At 59.6% G+C, this 22615-nt stretch overlaps 2 protein-coding genes across 4 annotated transcripts; one reads left to right on the top strand and one right to left on the bottom strand.

The window, feature by feature from the left end:
* Positions 1 to 748: 748 nt before the first annotated feature.
* Positions 749 to 15624, top strand: INPPL1 (inositol polyphosphate phosphatase like 1). Of its 3 annotated transcripts, none has more exons than XM_037068602.1 (29): positions 749 to 846; positions 1695 to 2088; positions 4689 to 4752; positions 4844 to 4994; positions 5210 to 5330; positions 5581 to 5721; positions 5960 to 6053; positions 6161 to 6250; positions 6431 to 6529; positions 6644 to 6794; positions 6873 to 6979; positions 7292 to 7394; positions 7482 to 7678; positions 7992 to 8109; positions 8681 to 8777; positions 8951 to 9089; positions 9205 to 9304; positions 9412 to 9500; positions 10263 to 10344; positions 10473 to 10562; positions 11081 to 11194; positions 11331 to 11419; positions 11788 to 11875; positions 11962 to 12117; positions 12364 to 12442; positions 12538 to 12678; positions 13824 to 14496; positions 14756 to 14889; positions 14988 to 15624. In XM_037068602.1, the coding sequence occupies exons 2-29, from the start codon at positions 1892 to 1894 to the stop codon at positions 15076 to 15078; spliced, it is 3795 nt and encodes a 1264-aa protein (XP_036924497.1). In that variant the 5' UTR covers positions 749 to 846; positions 1695 to 1891; the 3' UTR covers positions 15079 to 15624. The 3 variants fall into 3 exon arrangements, with proteins under 3 accessions (XP_036924497.1, XP_036924494.1, XP_036924495.1); XM_037068599.1 differs by having other exon boundaries at positions 12535 to 12678; XM_037068600.1 differs by having other exon boundaries at positions 750 to 979; positions 12535 to 12678.
* Positions 15625 to 16296: 672 nt separating this feature from the next.
* PHOX2A (paired like homeobox 2A) lies at positions 16297 to 20326 on the bottom strand. The gene is made up of 3 exons (XM_037068603.1): positions 19968 to 20326; positions 17618 to 17805; positions 16297 to 16784 (listed from the first exon to the last, which is right to left on the bottom strand). The coding sequence occupies exons 1-3, from the start codon at positions 20182 to 20184 to the stop codon at positions 16341 to 16343; spliced, it is 849 nt and encodes a 282-aa protein (XP_036924498.1). The 5' UTR covers positions 20185 to 20326; the 3' UTR covers positions 16297 to 16340.
* Positions 20327 to 22615: the final 2289 nt, after the last annotated feature.

The raw sequence follows: 22615 nt of genomic DNA, 5'->3' as shown, positions 1-22615 counted from the left end.
AGGCTAACTCAGACTCTCAATTCAGCAAAGTGAAAGTTCTCTCCCAGGTTAAAGGGGAGTCTCCGACAGCGTTCCAGGAGTTGGCAGCATCGGGAGTTTGGCTGCAAGCCTGCGCCTTTAAGGAGCCAGGGGGCGGAGGGGCGGGGCAGGAAGCGGGCTCCCTGGAGGTGCAGCCACCGGCTAGGTCTTTTTTGGGAAGGGGTGGGGCAGTCCTCTTATAGGCCCTGCGGGCTTTCGACCCCCCTGTTGCTGCTGCTTATTGGGCGGGTGCGGGGAGAGGGGTCCGGGGTTGTCCAAAAGACCCGGTTTGGGGAGCTCCCCACTCAGCGTCCCGCCTACAAAAGCCGAAGTTTGTTGACTTGGAGGGAGTAGCTGGGGCGGGGGCGGGTGCTAATAATACCCGTCACTTCAGCCGCTGCACTTTGCAGTTTACACAGCTGTCACCTTTGGTACTCCTTAATTATTAATAAAAATAGCCGCCGTTCGGGAGCTTCTACTGGATGCCAGACCCTGTGCCTAGAGCTTTACAAGCACAGATCCTGGGCCGAGAATCTGCCCTCAGAACATTATCCCCATTTTACAGAGCGGGAAGGCGAGGCTCAGATTGGTGCAGCGACTTGCCGGAGGTCACAAAGCGGGTCAGCGGCCCCAGGATCTAGACGCAGGGCCCGGAGAGGCGGGGCGCGGGAGCTACCCCCGGCTCCGCTGAGAGCCGCGGGGGCGGAGCGGCGGGCGGGGCGGAAGCCGAGGGGGGGCGGTGTGCGGCGGCAGAGGATGGCCATCTTAAGTGGCCGCTGAGAGACTAGGGCCGTTTCCCTCGGGAAGGGGGCATCGAGCAGCCAGGAGGTGGGGGTCTGCGTGCGGCGGCCGCGGCTCTGGGGAGAGGTTGGGAGCCCATGGGTCTGAGGGAACTTTCTCCAAGACGGGCAAGAGGAGGCCTGGTCTCGGACTCTGAACCCCTCAAGGCCTGGGCCTGCGGGTATGGTGGATGGTGCCAGGGAACTTGGCTGAGAAGGGGGAAGGCCTCTGCCCAGGCTGAGAGGGGCTACCAGGGACAGTACATGGGTTTTTGAGGACACTGGATGTCGTCTGGGGGTATGTGGGGGATCGGATCTCTATGGAGGGGATCGCCCCACGGAGTCTAGGGGGCTGGACCCAGTGGAGTTTGGGGTTCAGGTCTAAAGGGGGCTGGATTTCATGGGAGTTGGGGGTCGGGGCTGCTTGGATGATGGGCAGAGGAATGGGAGGGAGTTCAGCATGGGGTCCTTCGTGGGTTTTGGGAACTCGATTCTGCAAGGCTATAGGAGAGACCGAATGAAAAGGATTGGGGATGGAATCAGACGTCTATGGGAGTTAGGGGTCATAGTGCGATTATTGAAGGAAACCCCGTTCTCAGGGGATGGGGCTGGGATGAGGAGATTTAGGCGTCTCTAGGGGTACTGGCTGGAGCTCCTCCTGGTGATGATGGCGGGGCAGGATCCTTGTGGGACTTGAAGAGTCCGGAGTCCGGCGGGAATGCGGGGGTGGGGGGGGCGGGGGAGGGGACATCAAACCGGGGGGGAAGAGCTTGGGGCAGGGGCGGTCGGGGCGGTGGGCCAAGCGGAGGGGGAGGAGGCCGAGGCCGGCAGCCAGCTCTGCGCTCTGCTCCTGCCCCTCCCCCGCCTCCTTTGAACAAACTTTTCTTTCTCTTCAAGTTGAGGCCGGCGCTGCAGGCGGCGGCGGCTGCACGGCAAACTAGGCGGGCTGCGCGGCGGAGAGAGGTGCCCGGATCCCCCCACTCGGCCGGGGCGCCGATCCTCAGGCCCGCGGCCCGTGCCCAGCCCCAGCCCCTTGTGTGCCGGGGTATGGCGCGGGGCAGTGGGCGCGGGCGGCGCTAAGCCCTGCACGGGCCATGGCCTCGGCTTGCGGGGCGCTGGGGCCGGGGGGCAACGGGCCGGGGGGCGCGCTGGGCAGCCCGGCCCCTGCCTGGTACCACCGAGACCTGAGCCGCGCTGCCGCCGAGGAACTGTTGGCCCGGGCAGGCCGCGATGGCAGCTTCCTGGTCCGAGACAGCGAGAGTGTGGCAGGCGCCTTCGCGCTCTGCGTCCTGTGAGTGGCGCTGGGGTTCTGGGCGGGCGGGGGCACAGTCTGGGGTTCCTTGAGTGTACGGGGAGGGCTTGGGACAATGGGACGCCAGCGCCCCCCAGAGTGGGGCCTTGGCTTTATAGTAAAGCTGAGAAAGGATGCTGGGAGCAGTTCCTTCCTGCTGTGTGTCTGGGAGGCATTTTCTGGGATGGTGAAGCAGAGTAAGTGCTGTCCTGCTGCCAGGGTGGCTGTAAGCAGGGAGAAGTGCAAGGAGTCTCTGGCAAACCCCCTCAGGCACCGTCCAGGTAGAAGGAGCTGGAGGGGTGAGGATGTGCGTTTCATGGTTGTGTGCAGTGCCGTTTATACAGATATTGGGTATCTGAGAGGCAGGCATAGTTGGAACTGGGGCCAGAGGAATAGAAGGGATGTGTGAGGATGGTCCGCAGCTCCCTTAGGGGGTCTTGCTGTGCCCCCAGAACTGAGGTTGGGGCATCCCTGGCTGTGTGGGACTGGGGCTGGGGGGCAGGGTGGTGTTGAGAAGAGGGTGAGGCCCTATAGGGCCATGCCATTACTTTATGAATAAATGAGTGAGTGTGTGTCCACAGCTCAGTGTGTACTGAGCTGTGGGTGCTGAGTACAGGGCTAGACTTGGCAGCACTCTGAGAGGACCTGGTCCTGTGCCTGTACCCATCAGCCATGCACGGTGGGGTTTGGGGGTGAGTTTGCACTTTGAGTTTTGGAATCTTCTCCCTGAGTTGCTCCGCACACCACTCATTCTGACACTGGCCCCGCTCCTGGGGCCTCGGGAGTGGGAGGTGGTGAGTGGGCAGCCACAGGGTTGCTTTGTTTATATCTAGTGTTTCTTCTTAGCCCCACAAGCTCTCTCAGACCCCTATCCCTGTATTCCTTCTCCCTCTGTTCTCTTCACATCTTTGGGGGGTGCATTAGCCTAGGCTAGTGGCTCTCAACTGGGGTTGATTTTATCCCTCAGTGGACATTTGGCAATGTCCAGAGACATTTTTTTGGTTGGTGCCACTGGCATCTAGTGCATAGAAGCCGGGGATGCTGTTGACTATTCTGTAAGGATAGCCTGTCACAACAGGATTATGAGGTCCGAAACCTCAATAGTGCCAAGGTTGAGAAACCCTGATATAGGCGGTGAACCCAAGGCTCAGCCAGGAAGACTAAAGAGGAACAGCCTAAGCAGATGAATATCCTAGAGCCCTGCCTCCCAGCCCGCTCTGAGAAACACCACCTAATTAGGGAAGAGAGGGAGGCAGGTGTTGGGTCAGCTGTTGAGTGGGAGGGGGACAGCTGGGCCTGTGTCTGGGTGAAGAACAGTTATTATCCTAGGAGGGGAAGAATCCTGGCTCCATCACCAGGAGAGGAGACGGGTGGGGTGAGGATCTCTGGGGGGTACTTCAGCTTTGCCAGCTGACTCTGGCTACTCCTTGCATTTCAGGAGCCTGGAAGTAGGCTGTCAGAACCACACTTGCTAACCTGTGCATACACCCACATGTACATGGGTAGCATTCAGGACACATTTCTGTCCTGGCTTTAAACTTTGCCATTTACCTGCTTTGTGACTTTAGGTGAATCACTTTTCATCTGTGAGCCTTAGTTTCTTCTTCTCTACCTCAAAAGGTGAAGATTAAGTGAGGTCACATCCATACTAAGCACTTGGCCAGAGACGGGGCTCAGTTAATGGGATGTTATTGTTAGAACAGAGGCCCAGAGTCCACAAACCAACATACCCAGTCACACACAGACCTGCATGGCTTCTGTCTGGTTGGCAGCCAGAAGAGCCCTCAAAGGGGCCTACTTGAGGGAAGGGATAGCCCTGTGGCCAACATGTGGGGTCTTCTCCAACAGGCATTTGGTTCTCTTTGGTGCTGACACCCCCTCCTCCCAACATACATGGGCCTAGCTCACTCCCTCAGGCAAGCTTGCCCTGAGGTGTGCAGAGTCTTTCAGCCCCACTGAGTATGGCCTGCGCCACCCAGGCCTGGCTCAGCTGTCACCTGCTCAGCTGTTGCTGCCATCTGTCAGCACCTCTCTTGCCCCTCCTCAGTTTGGGGCTCCTAGAGGCCTGGGTCTACCATAGGAGGCCTGTTAGGTGATCCCAATCTCCTGGTGTCTGGGGAAGGAGTAGAAATCCTTAGGATGATTCCCCCACACTCCCCTGTGACACTGCCCCAGACACAGCCAACTTCAGCAGAGCTAGACACCAACATAAACACAGACAGCAGGCACATGTGTGTTAGCACATCGCCCATGCATGCGAACAGTGGTTACCCAGGCTTCTGAGGACTCTTAATCTGGCGGGGGGCCCAGACTGGTACCAGAGCCCAGAGGGGCTGTTTAGACAGCTGTGGAGGCCACAAAAGAGCTGCCTGTTGCTTGTGGAGACTATGTAGGTCTGGGGGGGGGATTCTTGCTTGTTGGTGACACTAGCAGGATGGACGTGGACTAGCCCCATCATTAACCCCATGCAGCCTGGGGAACTGGTTTTAGGGAAGCCAAGCTGAAAGGGCTGGGGGCTGATCCCAGTGGCAAGAGAAGGTACCTTGGGGCTTAGATGCTAGCCTGGGAGTGACAGATTCTGACCTCTGCTTTGCTGTCAGGTATCAGAAACATGTGCACACCTATCGAATTCTACCTGATGGAGAGGACTTCCTGGCTGTGCAGGTAGGAGATTGGACCCTGACTCCTGACTTTGATTCTAGCCAGTGGCTTGGAATTGGCTGGCTGACCCTTCTCCCACCCTTGCTGGCCCCAGACCTCGCAGGGTGTGCCTGTGCGCCGCTTCCAGACCCTGGGCGAGCTCATTGGCCTGTACGCTCAGCCCAACCAGGGCCTCGTGTGCGCCCTGCTGCTGCCCGTGGAGCGAGAGCGAGAGCCAGACCCACCAGACGACCGCGATGCCTCAGGTGCCACATGGAGTGCAGTGTGCAATCCCTTCCCTACCCCGTGCTCAGATCCTGCCTGCTTCTTCCCATCCCATTTTTTCAATCTTCCTTCCCCAAAGCCATGATGCCAGGGCCCTTTTCCCCTTCCATGGGAGCTTGTGATCACCATGGCATTCCCCCATACTTCACTGAGGGTGGCAGGCCCAGATGGATGCCCCACTGACCCCTGTCCACAGATGGGGAGGATGAGAAGCCCCCGCTGCCCCCACGCTCTGGCTCTACCAGCATTTGTGCCTCTGTGGGGCCCAGCAGCCCCCAACCAGCCCCTGAGACCCCCGCAACTCCGGCTGCTGAGAGGTAAGATGCCAGCCCCCTGCACTGAGTAGGAAGTCCCTTACTCCTCTGAGAACTGTGTCCTCACCAAAGGTGGGGAGGCTCAAGCCCCAGCCCCACTCCCAAGGGCCCCCGTCCCATCTCAGCCCCAGAGACAGACACCGTGCTCTGTGGCACTCTGGTCGTCACCAGCACTGCCTCCTCTGGGGGTAGGATAGGGGTGCTGAGACAAGGCCAGCAAGGCTTCTACTGACTTCTTGACCCCTCCTAACAGTGCTCCCAATGGGCTGAGCACTGTCTCGCACGAGTACCTGAAGGGCAGCTACGGGCTGGACCTGGAGGCTGTTCGGAGTGGAGCCAGCAACCTGCCCCACCTCACCCGCACTCTCGCCACCTCATGCCGGAGGCTGCACAGGTACCTGGGACATCCCATACCATGCACTGCACCCTTCCCTCTGACCTTTCCTCACCGGCTTCCCCTTGCTGCACGGATACCTGGACCTCTGACCTCTGGTGCTGAACAGGGAACCAGTCATTACCTCCTGACTTTTCCTCACCCGAACCCTTGTGTCCTCATGGTGGAGGCTGAAGCCCCCCTTCCCCGTAACTGGATTGAGGTGGGGAGTTCTTCTGACCTGATGTCTTCCCCCTAGTGAGGTGGATAAGGTCCTGTCTGGCCTGGAAATTCTGTCCAAGGTGTTTGACCAGCAGAGCTCGCCCATGGTGACCCGCCTTTTGCAGCAGCAGGTGGGAGTGTAGGGACATCTTTGGGGAATGGGTTCATGTTCTGGGGCTGAGTTGGAGACCCTCTTCATGGTGGCCTCATGTACAAGCCTTATTCTTTCTCACTGCAGAACCCATCACAGACTGGGGAACAGGAACTAGAGAGCCTGGTGCTGAAGCTCTCCGTGTTAAAGGACTTCCTGTCAGGCATCCAGAAGAAGGTGACCTGACCTCTGACCCCTCACCTACCAGTCTCTGACCACTCGCATTGCCCCAACTGATCTTAACCCTGAATCTTTAGTATTGACCCCACCTCAACCGTGCCCCTCCTAGCTGCTGCCTTCTGACCTTGTCCCCTGCCCTCCCTTGTTCCCTGACCTTGCCTTGCCCTTTTCCTCCAGGCCCTGAAGGCCCTACAGGACATAAGTTCCACAGCACCTCCAGCTCCGCTGCAGCCATGCACACGTAAGGCCAAGACCATCCCTGTGCAGGCTTTTGAGGTACATGGCAGGGGGCACCAGGTGGGGCCTCATGGGTCAAAGGACAGCTGGAGGTGAAGGGGTTGCTGCCTGTCCCGAGGCCTTTTCAGTATTTCCTTACTTCTTGACCTGCAGGTAAAGCTGGATGTGACCCTGGGTGATCTGACCAAGATTGGGAAGTCGCAGAAATTCACGTTGAGCGTGGATGTGGAGGGCGGGCGGCTAGTGTTGCTGCGGAGACAGAGAGACTCGCAGGAGGACTGGACAACCTTCACCCATGACCGAAGTAAGGCAGGGCCTGACCTGGGAAGGGTGGACAGGGCCTCAGAACACAAACCAGTAAAACCCATTCTCCATCTTCTAGTTCGCCAGCTCATTAAGTCTCAGCGTGTCCAGAACAAGCTGGGCGTGGTGTTTGAGAAGGAGAAAGACCGGACACAGCGCAAGGACTTCATCTTTGTCAGTGCCCGGGTGAGCGGCCGATTGGGCCACACCACTGGGGACTGCAGGAGAACCTCACGGGATGGGAAGAGAAAGGACACGTGACATAGGCGCGTCACGTGGTGGGTCTGACAGGGCAGAGAGCGTGGGTGGGAGAGTGGGTGGCCTGCGGTGGATTTAAATACTCATTCAATGAGTGTTTATTAAGCATGAGCTCTGTAGTGGTGAACCAGACAGGCATGATCCCTCTCTCCACGGTACCTGCTACCTACCTGGAAGGGTGTCCCTGGAAGGGGGTTCCCTGGCTGCTCACCTGCCTCTGACTGGCTGCTGTCCCACCAGAAGCGGGAGGCCTTCTGCCAGCTGCTGCAGCTCATGAAGAACAAGCACTCAAAGCAGGATGAGCCTGACATGATCTCTGTCTTCATAGGCACCTGGAACATGGGTGAGGCCTGGGGGCGGGGGCCGAGGGGGGAGGGGGAAATGGCCCCAGAGCAGGGTCCTGACGGCTCCCCATCCCCTCCACCTCCAGGAAGTGTGCCACCTCCGAAAAATGTGACATCTTGGTTCACATCGAAGGGATTGGGGAAGACCCTGGATGAGGTCACAGTGGCCATACCCCATGACATCTATGTTTTTGGGACCCAGGAGAACTCGGTGGGTGACCGAGAATGGCTGGACCTGCTACGCGGGGGCCTCAAGGAGCTCACAGATCTGGACTACCGCCCGGTGAGGGGGGTCATCTTATCCTGTCCCCTCTCCTCACACACCACACCACCCCAAACTATTCTGCTTGACATTATGGTGTCCCTGGGGAATACAACTTGACTGGCTATTCTTCTGGTCCATGGGACTATCTTCAGGAGAAGTAACCTGAGTCCTTCATGCCATGGGAGGGTGTTTCTCTTTGGCTCCTCAGAAAAAAGACAGCAGGTCTTCCTGTTCTGTGCCTGCTAGAACAGTGTGCAGTGTGGGCTGGCGGGGAGGGGTTGCCAACAGCGGCTGAGCTCTGGACGGAGGGGACTCTGTGCCCACCCCCCAGATTGCCATGCAGTCCCTGTGGAACATCAAGGTGGCTGTGCTGGTCAAGCCAGAGCATGAGAACCGCATCAGCCACGTCAGCACATCCAGCGTGAAGACTGGTATTGCCAACACCCTGGGTGAGCGGCGTGAGCGGGGTCCCTCTGCCCACACCTTCTGCTTCCTCGGCAGCCCAGTGTCCCCGTTCTGTGCGGTCTCAGCTTTTCTCTATATAGAACTCTTTGAACCTCGTAAAGTGTGTCCATACTCTAAATCTCCTCCGGCCCCACCGGGAAGGCAGGCCAGGTGATTACCTCCATTTCACAGATGATAAAACTCAGGCCCAGAGTGACCTGTCCCAAGTTACACAGCTAGTACATGATGAAGGCTGGCATAGTACCCAGGTATATCGGTTTGCAGTCCAGAGCTCCTCCAGGGTGAAATCTGCCCAGAATCTGTAGGATCACCCTTGGGATTCCTGTATCTGCAGGGATTCTGCTCACACATGCAGACAGACTCGGGCCGTCCAGACAGACTGTGCCCCGTGGGGCTCCCCAGGGAAGGTGTGGGAGTGTGTTGAGGGGCCCGCCTGTTTTCTAGCAGGGGGGGTGGAGGACTTGGGAGAACCCTCCCACTGCTGCTTCGATGGGCAGAAGGGAGAGCCGGGAGCTCTTTGAAGGTGACTTGGGCCTTTTTTTCTTGTCCTGACAGGAAACAAGGGGGCTGTGGGTGTCTCCTTCATGTTCAATGGCACTTCATTTGGCTTTGTGAATTGCCACCTCACCTCGGGGAATGAGAAGACTGCTCGGTGAGGGGATACCTTCTGAAATAGTCTCTTCACCCTCACCCCTATTCACTTGAGAGCTATTCCCTCTCCCGTATCCTAGTCCGTGACCCACTTATATCCCTATCCCCAGAGACTCCATCTGCCTTATCTCAACTCAAGGCCCCTCTGTCTATCCTTGACCTTCCTCTGTCCAGGCGGAACCAGAACTACCTGGACATTCTTCGGCTGCTCTCTCTGGGTGACCGCCAGCTCAGTGCCTTTGACATCTCTCTGCGTTTCACTCACCTCTTCTGGTTTGGGGATCTCAACTACCGCCTGGACATGGATATTCAGGTGCAAGCAGGACCCGGAGGGTGGCCAGTAGGGTGTCTGGGCGGGGGGTCAGATGGGCTCTCACCTCTGGCTCTGGCCCAGGGGAACGTCTCCAGCGTTTGCATCCCACCCCCAGGAGATCCTGAATTACATCAGCAGGAAGGAGTTCGAGCCCCTGCTCCGGGTCGACCAGCTCAACTTGGAGCGGGAAAAGCACAAGGTCTTCCTTCGATTCAGTGAGTGTGGGCCCAGTAGGAGGTTTGAGGGCCAGAGATCTGTCATATCCCTGAGCCCTCACCCACCCTGACCCCAACCTGTCCCCCCACCCCTCCGCCTTCTCTAGGTGAGGAGGAGATCTCCTTCCCACCCACCTACCGCTATGAGCGGGGTTCCCGGGATACTTACGCTTGGCACAAGCAGAAACCAACTGGGGTGAGTGAGGACAATGGGGTGTCTTAGGAGACTTTGAGGGTTGCAATGAATCAAGAGTGTTTTGGGGACCCTGGCCGTGTTGCTCAGTGGATTGAGTGCCAGCCTACAAACCAAAGGGTTGCTGATTTGATTCCCAGTCAGGACCCATGCCTGAGTTGCAGGCCAGGCCCCCAGTTGGGTGCATGCAAAAGGCAACCAATTGATGTTACTCTTGCTCATTGATGTTTCATTTTCTCTTTCTCTTCTTCCCTTCCCCTCTCTCTGAAAATAAATAAAACCTTTTTTTATTTTTTATTTTTATTTTATTTATTTGTTTTATTTATTTATTTATTTATTTAAGATTTTATTTATTTATCTTTAGAGGGGAAGGAAAGGAGAGTAGAGAAGGAGAGAAATATCAATGTATGGTTGCCTCTCGTGAGTCCCCTGCTGGGAACCGGCCTGCAACCCAGGCATGTGCCCTGACAGGGAATCGAACTGTGATCGTGTGGTTCGCAGGCCTAAGCTCAATCCACTGAGCTACACCAGCCAGGGCAAAACCTTTTTTTTAAATAAGATTATTTGTGGGGTCAAGGGTGTAGACCTCTGCAGTTGCCCCTCCAGTGCTTGTAGCCCCTCTGAGGCCATAGGGGCGACACTTGGTGCTGTGAGGACCCAAGGGAAAGGGCATGGGGCCACATGGGCCATGGGGGGTGGGAGGGGCTTGCACTGGGCAAACCCCAGCTGTCGCCCTGACCCCCCTGCCTTCGTCCCTTGCCCCAGGTCCGGACCAACGTGCCTTCATGGTGTGACCGGATTCTCTGGAAATCCTACCCCGAGACCCACATCATCTGCAATTCCTACGGTCAGAGCTGCACAGACAGGGTGATGGGCGATCCCGGGTGGCCACCGTCCTGACTCTGCTCTAGCTTTGGGGGGAGCACCAGGTGAAGAGCTTTCCCCTGAGCCCCCCGTACCTGTTCCCCTCCCTAGGCTGCACCGATGATATTGTCACCAGTGACCACTCCCCTGTGTTTGGGACATTTGAAGTTGGAGTTACCTCTCAGTTCATCTCCAAGAAAGGTGACTATTCTGGATGTGCTTGTGGGTGTGGTGTTCATCTGGGTAGGCGCAGGTGGGGGCCTGGGATATGCATGGGTTTGAACATACGTGTGCATGTACACATGCATGCAGGAATGTTTCTGAAGAAGATTGTGAGGGTGTCTTTGTGCCTGGGCTGTTGTAAGAGGTATATGCCCGTGAGCGTGTGTATGTGTGTTCGTGTCTGCCTGGAGCCACGTGTGTGCCCCTGAATGTGTCTGGTGTTGTGCATTATTGGCGGGCAATCCCTGAGGCATTCTGGTCCCCAGTGCCTTTTTAGATGGCCGCTCATCCTTGGGTGGCCTGCCTGCCCACCCCTGTCCAGGGCCTGGGCTTTGGCGTTTTCCTCCTGGCTCCTTGGGACTAGGGAGGCTGCTCCTAGCCTCCCCTCCTGCTCTGCCAGGGCCCCTGACTTCCTGTCCTGGGGCCCAGTCTCTCTGTCCAGCTCCTCCTGTCACCCTCTCAGCCCTCCTGTCTGCCTTCCTCCCTCTCTCCCTCAGGGCTCTCAAAGACTTCAGACCAGGCCTATATCGAGTTTGAGAGCATTGAGGCCATTGTGAAAACGGCCAGCCGCACCAAGTTCTTCATTGAGTTCTACTCCACCTGCCTGGAAGGTTGGAAGGGGCCCTGGGCTGGAGTGGGCCAAGGGGCGGGGGAAGCCAGAGGTACACAGAGCAGTAAGCCCCCCAGTTAGGGGGAAGGGTACATGGGAGGTGGCACTCAGTCGGGTGTTTCCCGCCTCCACCTCAGAGTACAAGAAGAGCTTCGAGAATGATGCCCAGAGCAGTGACAACATCAACTTCCTCAAAGTGCAGTGGTCGTCACGCCAGCTGCCCACGGTGAGGCTGCAGGCAGGGCCTGGGCTTGTGAGTGAGGGCAGAGACCGGGGATCGGCAGATGCACACGTGCGTGCGCCTCAGGGTGGGGGTGGGCATGAGTGGAGGGAGGGTGTTTGCTTTATTTGGGGGTTATGGGACCAGTTTACAGTTCATTCATTCGTTTAATGAATGAATTAGTTACAATGCTGTTGAGTTCTTTGAAAGGCCCCTGCAGGGTTGTGTCTTCTACGTTAAGGATTTAGGACCTTTCCCGAGGCGGCTGAGTTGAGTGGGAGCGATGATGCACCAGCCTGGGGGTAGGGTGAGTGGTGTCAGGCAGGAGGAACTGGGGGGGGCTTTGTTCCTCACTGTGCCTCTCTACTCCCCAGCTCAAGCCAATTCTGGCTGACATCGAGTACTTGCAGGACCAGCACCTCCTGCTCACAGTCAAGTCCATGGATGGCTATGAATCCTATGGTGAGGAGTTGGCGGGGGGTGCCAAGGAGCACAGGAAGCAAGGCAGGGCCTAGAAAGGTTTGGCAGTGTGTTGGTTTGCCCTTCAGGGGAGTGCGTGGTGGCGCTCAAGTCCATGATCGGCAGCACAGCCCAGCAGTTCCTGACCTTCCTATCCCACCGCGGCGAGGAGACAGGGAACATCCGTGGCTCCATGAAGGTGCGGGTGCCCACCGAGCGCCTGGGCACCCGTGAGCGACTTTACGGTGGGGGCTCCATTGGGAGGGGTGTGGGGCCTGAGATGAGGTGGTGTGGGCATGCCCAGGAGGGAAGGACTGGGGCGCGGGGAAGGCATGTTGGAATCCCTGGAATATAACATTAGGGAGTTCTACAGCCATGACTGGGAGTGGGCCTGCCCTGAGGAGTAGCTGGGAAGGGGCTGGAAGGTCAGTAGGTATCTGGGACCCAGGACCCCAGGTCCCCTCTGAGTCACCTTTCCCTTTCTCCCCCAGAGTGGATTAGCATTGATAAGGACGAGGCAGGAGCAAAGAGCAAAGCTCCCTCTGTGTCCCGAGGCAGCCAGGAGCCCAGGTGAGCTGGTGCTGTACTGGGTATCATGTTAAGGGGTGCTTGAGGCTTTTAGGGAGCCCCTATTTCATCCCTCCTGCCCTGTGTACCCCTAGCAGGTCAGGGAGCCGAAAGCCAGCCCCCACAGAGGCCTCCTGCCCGCTATCCAAGTTACTTGAAGAACCGGAGAAACCACCACCAACTGGGAGGCCACCAGCCCCACCTCGAGCTGCTCCCCGGGAGGAGCCCTTGACCCCCAGGTGAGAGAAGAACCCCTCATCTCCCCACCCCACTTTACCCAACCCTATGCTTGGCTCTCAGGGCCCGCCTGGGGATTGTCTGCCGCTCAGGCGCCCTGCCGCCCCACGGCTGGAGGTGCCAGGGCCCTATGCCCGTGGCCACTCTGGCCAGGCTGGCCTCCCTTAGGTGTGGCTCTCTGAGTCATAGCGAGCAGAGTCAGCCTTTCCTCTCAATTCTGCCCTAAAAGGTAGAATTAGAAATTGTGCAACAGCTCTCTCCACGTAAATAGAATTAGTGTGAGCCTTCTAAGTAAAGGCACGCGCCTCAGCTCAGGACTTCCCCCTGCGCTTTCAGCAGAGCACTGTCCTACGAAGTGCGCACCCTGGAAGTGGGTTTGTGGTCAAAGGAGTCTGCAGAATGGTTCTTGCTAGATTCTTTTCTTAGATATTCCCAGTACATGTTAGTATTAGCAAAATCTCTGAGCAAGTGGACCGGAAGGAAACCCCTTTTCAACTCTGTTGACATAGTTTTCCAAACTTAACAGGCCAGGAAACTTCTTTTCCACACAGTGACTATTAATACCCCGGGGAGCTGGCATTCTGTGCTCCGTACTTTGGGCAAGTGAGCCTTGCCTTCTGATTACACCCACTTGTCACTTGAACTTCAGTAAAAACTCGTAGGTCCAGCTTGGTGCTTTTTCACTCATCTTCAGCTGTTAGCGGTTGTCTTGGTTTCGTTGCCAGGCTTGTGTAAAACTACCCTGCATTCCTGAGTAAGATGCCTCCTTAAATCAGCCTCAGATGCCTCCAGTGGTTTTTCCAAACCGGGCTGGTCATTCTCATCACAGGCCTGTGTTGCCCTGCCTTCTGGCACCTGCTTTCACTGCTTTAAGCCCAGGTTTCAAAGTTACAGAGTCAAGAGATCTGAGAATCTCACCGAGTGAGACATGGTAGTTGAGGTGTTATTTTTTCAGCTCTGTTTGCTGATTTTAGAGGTAAGGGCAGCAAGGGCCAGAGAAGGAAAGTGCTGTGCTCGAGGTCACGTGCAAGTCTGGGCCTGGGCACCACGTCCCAGTGACTCCTGGCCAGGTTTTCCTTCCACAGCACCCACTGCCTGCACTTGGTGTTTCTGTGTCCTGACCTAGTTATTCTGCTCCCCCACCCAGGTTGAAGCCAGAGGGGGCTCCAGAGCCTGAAGGGGTGGCAGCTCCCCCACCCAAGAACAGCTTCAATAACCCTGCCTACTACGTCTTGGAAGGGGTCCCGCACCAGTTGCTGCCCCCAGAGCCACCTCCGCCTGTCAGGGCCCCTGTCCCATCTGCCACCAAAAATAAGGTGGCCATCACAGTACCTGCTCTACAGCTCGGGCGCCACCGGCCACCCCGTGTGGGAGAGGGGAGCTCGTCTGACGAGGAGTCAGGGGGCACACTGCCCCCTCCAGACTTTCCGCCCCCGCCACTGCCCGACTTGGCCATCTTCCTGCCGCCAGGCCCGGACCCTCTGCCAGGGCCAGTGGTCAGGGGCCGCGGTGGGGGTGAGGCCCGTGGCCCACCACCTCCCAAAGCCCATCCAAGACCCCCACTTCCCCCAGGCCCCTCGCCCACCAACACTTTCTTGGGGGAGGTGACCAGCGGGGATGATCGCTCTTGCTCAGTGCTGCAGATGGCCAAGACGCTGAGTGAGGTGGACTATGCTCCTGCGGGGCCTGGCCGCTCAGCGCTCCTGCCAGGCCCCCTGGAGCTGCAGTCACCCAGGGGGCTGCCCTCAGACTATGGCCGGCCTCTCAGCTTCCCTCCACCCCGCATCCGAGAGAGCATCCAGGAAGACTTGGCAGAGGAGGTGTGTGCGCCAGGGTGGCTGGCTGTGTGTACGTGAGCTGTGTGCTTGCCCGTGGACTGCGGTCCTCTTAAACCCCACCATGCAACACTCAGTGGTGTCCTCTGCCCTGAGATGGGCACTGGGGAGTTGGGGAACACATGGAGCCCCAGATCTTGCCTGCCTTCCCCCATCCCATGACATGTGATAGAATGTGACTGTCCTTCAGTGCTCTGTATATGGGCACCCTCAGTGCTCCCCCTGACATGCCCTCTTCCCTCAGGCTCCATGCCCGCAGAGCGGGCGGCCCCCTGGACTGGGTGAGGCAGGCATGGGCGCCTGGCTGCGGGCCATTGGCTTGGAGCGCTATGAGGAGGGCCTGGTGCACAATGGCTGGGATGACCTGGAGTTTCTCAGGTAAGGGTGGGGCTGGCCCCCTGGGGTGTGTGTGTTGGGGGGTGTTGGGCCCTCTGGACCACCCTGCCCATCTCCCAGTCTCTTACCCCTTCCTACAGCGACATCACAGAGGAGGACCTGGAGGAGGCTGGAGTGCAGGACCCGGCTCACAAGCGCCTCCTTCTGGACACCCTGCAGCTCAGCAAGTGACAGTGGTGGCACTGTGAAGCTGCGAATTCAGCACCCCTTCCCTCCCCCAGTGAAGACACACATGGCCCCAGAGTTGAAAAGTTATGAGGGGTGGGGCAGTACCTCTCTGCGTATTTATTGGGGATCTGAGTTCCCCACTGCCCAGTCACTTTGGAATGCCCTAATTAGGACATCCTGACCCTTGCCCTTTACACCCTGGGCACCAGAGACCAGTTGCCCTGATTATTCTGGTGCTCTCCTCCCTTTCTGAACCCCTCCACTCAGCCTCAGGGGTGCCCGGGGCCATTTGGGTACACCTGGGTCCCCACTTTCACCGCTGTTTACTCTGTCTGGCCTGAACCACAGCCAGAGGGGCGCAGCTAGGACCTTTCCCCAACCCTCACTCTGGGATGTGCATCCGGAAATGAAGGAACAGCCCAAGGACCAGGCTGGGGTTTATTTAAGCTTTTCTCTGTGGGTTTAGGGAGGGTGATCACGTTAATATTATTGGGGTCTGTTGGAGGTGAGAGGTCAGTCTCTGCCATAAAGTGCCAGTTTGCTTAGTTCTCGCTGTCTCCTGGTCTGTGTGTAGCGGCCTCCGTCGTCTTGCAGGCAGCCAGCCTGTCCCCATCCCGGGCACTCAGAGGGGTCACCAGCATGATGTCTCCAATAAATTAAGTTTTATTTGGATTGAGCAAAACTCACCTCAATAAATTACAAGTTTTTCAAAGGAAAAGAGCGACGACAACAACAGAAAAATCAGGAGGGAACCCCTCTGTCCCGTCGCCCTGGCAGCCCTTCCACTAAGGGGCCTCCCCTCCGCGCCAGTCTCCCTGCCAGGCGGGGTCCTTCAGGCTGCTGGCTATCCTGGCTCCCCTTTCCTGGGTGGGCCTGAGGGGCGGCGCAACCAGTTGGTGCCAAGGTGGGAAGTGGCCGAGCTGCTGCTACTGCTCGAGGGCCCTCCCGCTGCAGCGCCGGTAGGGACAGGCAGTTACTCGATCCCGCTTCCGAAGAAAGACGTGCTGGGAGGGCTTCCGGGCTGTCCTGGGGGAGGGGTTCCCGGTGAGGAGCACCCCGCCGTGCAGGGCGAGGGTGGCGAGGACAAGAGTGGCCCCGACTTGGTCTCCAGGCCCGGGGTGGGCGCGCGCGGGGGTCAGACACGGCGGGAGGAGGGGAGGGACGGGGCCTTCCGGGCCGGCGGCCGGGGTGGGGAGGGACCGGTCGGGTCTCGGAGGGGCAGGGGTATCTCTGGGGCCAAGCCCGGAGCCTCCGGAGTCCAGCGGCTAGAAGAGGTTGGTCTTCAGGGTGGGGCCGGGCTTCCGGTGAAAGGAGGACAGGACCCCGGAGAAGGGCCCGGGCCCCGGCTCCGCCGGCTGCCAGGCCTTGAGCAGCTCCGCTGCCCCCGGCCCGCCGCCCCCGCCGCCCGCTACGCCGGCCCACAGGGGGCCCTTGAGCGGCTGGGGCCCGGGGCCCGGGCCGGGCCCGGAGCCCAGGGCGGCGGGCAGCGGGCTGGGGCTCAGGCGCGGGCTGGCCAGGCCCGGCGCGGAGGGCGGCGGCAAGGACGCGGTGCTGTCGGGCGTGGGGCTGCACGTGGACTCCTTGGAGTCGTCGTCCTCGGACGAGCAGCGCGCCTCGCCCTTTTTGGCGCCCGCCGCGCCCGCCGCACCCTTGGCGCTGGCCGCTCGCTCCTGTTTTCGGAACTTGGCCCGGCGGTTCTGGAACCAAACCTGCGGGCACAGGGGCCGGTGGGCCCGGGGCCGCAAGGCGCTAGTGAGACTTGGGTCCGGGAGGGGCCGGGCCAGGGTGGTGGCCGGGCTTCCGAACGTGGCCCCTCTGTCCTCCCCTCTCAGCCCGTTGCCCGCGGGCTTCTCCTCCTCCGCGCGCCCCGTCCTCCAGGTCCTTAGGGTCTTCCCCTGAGGACCGCTCACCCGTGGGCCCCGCTGAAGGGGACTCCGCCTCGGCTCTTCTCTTCCCCCAAGGTCCTGTCACCCCATTCCCTCCCACAAGAAGCTCCAGAGTGTCCCAGGGCGGCGGACAGCGGCTTAGGGCACCACGAGAAACCTTTCGTCTCCAGTAAAGGCGGGCCAGCTGGACATCGGCGGTGCTCAGATTTGTAAGACAGACACCAGAGTCGGCGCTGACTCGGCTCTCCTCCGCCCTGCGCCCGGCTTTCCAGGCTCTGGAGCTTTTCGAAGCCGCGGGGCTGGGGATGGCACCTGGCTACCCCCCACCCCTTCTGGCTGGGCCCTGAGGCCCCCTGCGGCACCCGCTCCGGCTTCCCAAGCACCACTCTGCACGCCCGGCCCTACCAGGGGGACCGAAGGGAAATCGTGCTTCTGACCAGCTCACTTCTTCCGAGGGCCTCAGGTCTGCCAGGTCGTGCTCCCGCGGCTTCTGCAGGCTGCCCGTCCTCTCCAGCCCAACTACTGCCGCCTGCACCTGGGCCCTGGACCTACCTAGTGACTCTCCTCTGTCCCGCAGCCCCACCGGTGCGGGGCAACAACCCCCAGCCCTCTTCGAGCACAAACTCCCTCCCGCACACACACGCGCAAACACGCACCTGCACGCGAGCCTCAGTGAGGTCGATCTTGAGCGCCAGCTCTTCCCGCGTGTAAATGTCCGGGTAGTGAGTTTCTGCGAAGACACGCTCCAGCTCCTTGAGCTGCGCGCTCGTGAACGTGGTGCGGATGCGCCGCTGCTTGCGCTTCTCGTGCAGGCCCGACGGTTCCGGGAAGAACTTGTAGGGCACTGCGGGTGTGCGCGGGAGGGGGAGCAACCGGGACCGGAGCGTGAGGGGCCGTGCTCAGCCTGCTGTGTCCTGCCCCTACGGGGATCGCTCACCATCTCCCGCCCCTGGCCTGGCTCCTGGGCCTCGTCCTCTCAGCCTCGGACGGAGAGTCTCCCCTATCCCTTGCTGGAGCCGGCAGGGGTGCAGGTGGACAGGGCACAGTGAAATCCAAAAGCAGCGGCGAGGGAACCAGAATCTGACCCTCCCGTCAAGGCCGCCGACCTGTGGTTGGCGCTGGCCCTGGTCCCTCCACCTTCCGCCAGTCCACCAACCTGTCCGACCCTCCCATCAGCGTGCCTCTCCCTCAGTGAATACCTGCCTCCACCCCGACCGCCAGGCTTCAGGTCCTGCCCTCCCACCCGGCCTTGGCTGGCGATCAGGTTTCAACAGCTCCCCAGTAGGCAGTCCTGGGTCCGGCTGCTGACTGGAACTCCCCTGCTTGGGGCTACTGTCAGTCCTGCCACAGGCTCTCCATGGTGTAGGGATGTGGCCCCCTCTATCTCGCCATCTCTCTCCTTCCTAGGCCTCAGTTCCTTAGCTCCATCTCACACCCCAGTCTCTTCCGGGTGTCCCCTTCTCTTCCTCATGGCATCATCCACATCTCTCTCCAACGTGCCCCTTCTGGGCCATTCTCTTGGTGTCCTTTGGGAGTATCCTTGTTTCTCCCCACCCAGGTTCCTCCATCTTCTCTTTGACTTCTTCCTTCCAGGCACCCCTTTCTGTGCCCCAACTCCCCCAAGCCAGCCCCACCTGTCCTCATTCCCTTCCCACCCCTGTCTCCCATCTTCCTTCCCCGTCCCAGTCCCCACCGCCTCAGTCTGTTTCTGACCCTGTCTCCCCACCCCTCTCTCCAACCCCCAGTCAGGTCTCCATATTTCCCAGGGGTCCCCAATATCTTTCATCTTTGTCCCATCTCCCTAGTTCTCTGTCTCCTCCAACCCTTGTCTCCAGTACCACGACCTAGCCCTGTCTTCCCCATCAGTTTCCGTCTTCCTTCGTCCCCATCTCCCATACTTCCTGTCTGCACCACCTGGTTCTTATCTTCATGTCCCCAGCCCATGCCCCCCCCCTATGTCCTCACTCCCAGTGTCCCCAATCTCTTCATCTTGGCTCACATCGTTCTGTACCTGTCCCTATCTCCCCACCTTAGAACTCCATTTCTCCGGTGCCTTCTCCCCGTCTTCTTTCTCCATCTCCCCACTCTCTGTCTGCATCGGGCCTAGAGAACTCAATCTCCCCGTCCCTGTTCCATATTCTGCCTCCATCTTTCTGGATCTCCTTTCTCCAAATCCAGGTCCTCATCTCACCATCCCTGCCTGCCCCCACCCCCAGGCTCCAGTCTTCTGCTTGAGTCCCAGTGGGCTTCCCAGGAAGGAAGGAGACAAGGAGATTGGGTAGGGCAGAGTGGACTGTAATCAGAGGGGTTGGGGGGAGGCTCCACGAGGCTGAGGGTTCAGATGGGGACTTGGATCAAGGGTCCTGGGGGCTTTAGGGGAAGCTTCTGGGTTCTGCAGGACTCTGGCTGGGGCAGTCTCCAGGGGAAACGGCAAAGTGAAAGTGGCTTAATGACCCGGGCACACTTTCTTCAAGTCATGGAATGGGTTTCAGTAGTGGAAGAGGGTTTGGACACAAGTGGGATGGGCAGAAGGCACCTGACGGTTCTGGGACTCTAGGAAGGTTTTCATCTGGGCAGCTCGGCTGCAGTAAGGGTCTTTGCTGGGGATCAGGCATGCAGTGGGGTGGAGATGATAAGGATGGGGGTTCTGATTAAACTGAGCCTGGAGCATCTTCCAAGGATCTGGGATTGAGAGGTTTGGTGGTCAGTCTGCAGGTGGGGACCGGAGGGCCTGGTAAGGGGCCTGAGGCTGAACCAGCTGTCTGTCTCCTCGATTCCGAGAGCGTGGGATAGGGACGTAGTAGCTGGGAAAGGTAAGTGGGTACAGCTCTGCCTGGGGTAACCCTGTCTTACAGGGGGTCTGGGGACCCGATCGAGCATTGAAGGGTTTGGCCAGGACCCCAGGGACGTGCGGCTGCAGAGGACTGTCTCACCACTTTCCAAGTAGGGAAGGGGCTGGGAGTTCCGCAAGGTTTGGAGGGAGAATTGGGCCGGGGCTGGGCTCACCTGCTGAGTAGGGCGCGGGCTGGTGGTCGCGTAGAGCGCCAAGCGCGCAGTTGGAGGAGCCGAGCGCCGGGCAGGGAGGCCCGGCGGTGGGGAAGGCGGGCCGCAGGGGGCTGTATTGGAAGCCGCCGGGCTGGCTGCAGGCGCCGAAGTCGCCGTAGGCGGACGCCTCCATGGCCGCCACGCACGAGTCGTACGAATTGAGGTAGGAGTAGTCCATCGGCCCGGGGGGCGAGGACGGGGGCCGGGCCGGGTCGGGGTCGCGGTCCCGGACCAGATGCGGGTCGAGATGGGGGTCGAACGCCAGACGCCAAGGACCTGAGTCCGGCTCTGAGCGCCCGCGAGCCTGCCCGTCCCGTCGCGGCCGCCTTCCACTTGGACGCCGGGCCAAGTGCAGCCCTGCTCGGCCCGCGCGCCTTTTAACGCGCAGGACCCCGCGGAGGGGGCGGGGGCGAGCGCTTGGGGCGGGGCCATGGAGGCCTAGGCCCCGCCCCTCCCGGACCCCACCTCCCACCCCAAAAGGTCCCCGCCGCCCTCAGAGGGCCCCGGAGGTTCCGCGCGGGGCTGCGCGGGGCCCCACGACTAGAGTCCCCATCTCGCCCTAGTCCAGACTAGACCGCTGGTCTCCGTGCATCGTGCCAGGCCGGGAGGTCTCGACCCCTTTCCCGGGCTTCCCCACCTGCGGCCCCGCAGAAGGGAGGGGAGAGGGGCCGGCAGCGCTCGTGCGGAGAAGTTAATTCAATTCGTCCAGATAACCGAGTTATTCTGGTCCAGCCCCTCGGCCCCGCCCCCAGCGAGGTTACCTCCCGGCGGGGATCGGGGAGGCCGCCGGGGAGCGGGGATGGAGACGGGCCGAGGAAGAGACGGAGCCCGGGATGGGGCCGTGGGTGAGCAGGGGCGACAAAGGCCAAGGCAGGAAGAGAAGGGGACGAGAAGATACAGGTACACGGGTGGAGACAAGGATGAGACGTGGACGAGAAAGGGGGATTGGAGACCGGGGCAGGAGGAAGACAGGGACAGAGATGGAGAAAAAGGTGAAACATGGATTTCAGAAAATTGGGGTGGCGATAGGGACAAGGCAGAGACTGAGGGACGGAGAAAGGGAGGGAGGCGGCGTAGAGACAGAGAAGGCACCAGGGCGCGGCATGGACGGAGACGAAACGGGGCAGTGAGAGTGATGCAGACGCCAACGGAGGACAGTCTCAGAAAGACGAGGCTGGGGACAGACGCAGCGGAGGAGCCGAGGCCGAAGGGCAGGGAGACGGAGCCCTGGGCAGCGGAGACCCTGCGTTGGCGTGTCCAGGGGGCAGAAGGACTGAGGTGCAGGCGCCTGGCTGCAGCCGAGGGGGCGGCTCGCCCGAGCCGGGGTCCCTCTCTCCTTCCGACTGGTCCCGAAGGCTTGCAACCTTGTTCTGTCTCTTCAGAACCCGCGCCGCCTCTCCCCTCCCAGTCGTCCTAGCTCCGTCCTCCTCCCCACCGCCATCGGATGGACCCTCTGTTCCCAGCGCCCACCGCGGAGTGTGTGGTGAACGCCAGGTCAGGGAGTAACGGAGTGACACCTTTGCTCTCCCCCAGCCTCTTACCTCCCTTCTCCAGATAATCTTTTCTTCCCCAGGAAAACCCCCGCGACTCAGTCTGGACCTGGCCCTCGGGGGACGCGGGCACCGGCATCTGCGCTGTGGGACGATGGGACGCAGAGTCCTTTCCAGGAGAACAAAACCAAGAACTCTTCTGCCGCAGCAGCTCACCTGAGCTGGATTGGACAGCTTCCCCGCCCAGTCCCCGGTTTCCTCTACCGAGGTCTTGACTGGTCCTGAAGATGGGGGAGTAGACACCCAGCAAGAAGCCAGGGGAGGGGCACCCTTATTACCGAAGTGCTTGGGAATGGGAAAAGGGGCTTCCAGAATACACCCCCCAGTTTACTAGCTCAACGGGGAGCACGGGCAGCCTCAGATCATCCACTTCTTTGGCCACCCATTCTTGGCTTCACAGAAGGACTCCTCCATGCCTCAGGGTTCTCTGAGGTGTTTCCACTAATTACTTTTTTAGGCCTAAAACTGAAAGTAAAACAGCTTCAAAAAGTTCTTCCACAGATGTGTGAGGTTCACCTCTCTCCCTGACACATCCTCTGCAGGGAGCTCTCGAGGAGTTGGGAAATCAGGTGCTGCTCTCCTTCCACCTCCCATGGCTCTCCTTTGCCCTCAGGATCAAATCCAAGCCTGCACTCTGAATAGTGCCTGGCACATAGTGAGCACATAAATAAAGCAGCCACCACCCTCCCGCCGGCCCCTTGGTTTATCCCCATCACCAAGTGACTGAGTCCTGTGAGGCCAGACCCAGAGCACACAGTGGCCAGGCTTCCCCGACCTGTTACACATGATACTTGGATATGCGATGGGAACACAGGGCCCTCTCTTTGCCTGGCAGCATCATCTCTTCCCTGAAGGTTTCCAAAGCTCTTAGGTCCTGTAGAGTTATCCATCCTGACCCCTTAATTTTTGCCGATGAAGACACTGAGGCCCAAAGAGGGGTCCCATAGGAAGAGTGGAGGTAAAAACAGTGGGCCATGTGTCAGGGTGGGAGTATCCCCCTCCTCATGTCCCCCTCCACCTCCCCACCCACACAGAGCAGCAATGCAAAAAGAAACCTCG

This window comes from Sturnira hondurensis, unplaced genomic scaffold (genome assembly GCF_014824575.4).
Source record: "Sturnira hondurensis isolate 20B ecotype Veracruz unplaced genomic scaffold, ASM1482457v3 Scaffold0017746, whole genome shotgun sequence".
NCBI lineage: Eukaryota > Metazoa > Chordata > Mammalia > Chiroptera > Phyllostomidae > Sturnira > Sturnira hondurensis.
The sequence above is the reverse complement of the archived record's forward strand: the minus strand, read 5'-3'. Positions and strand labels throughout refer to the sequence as shown.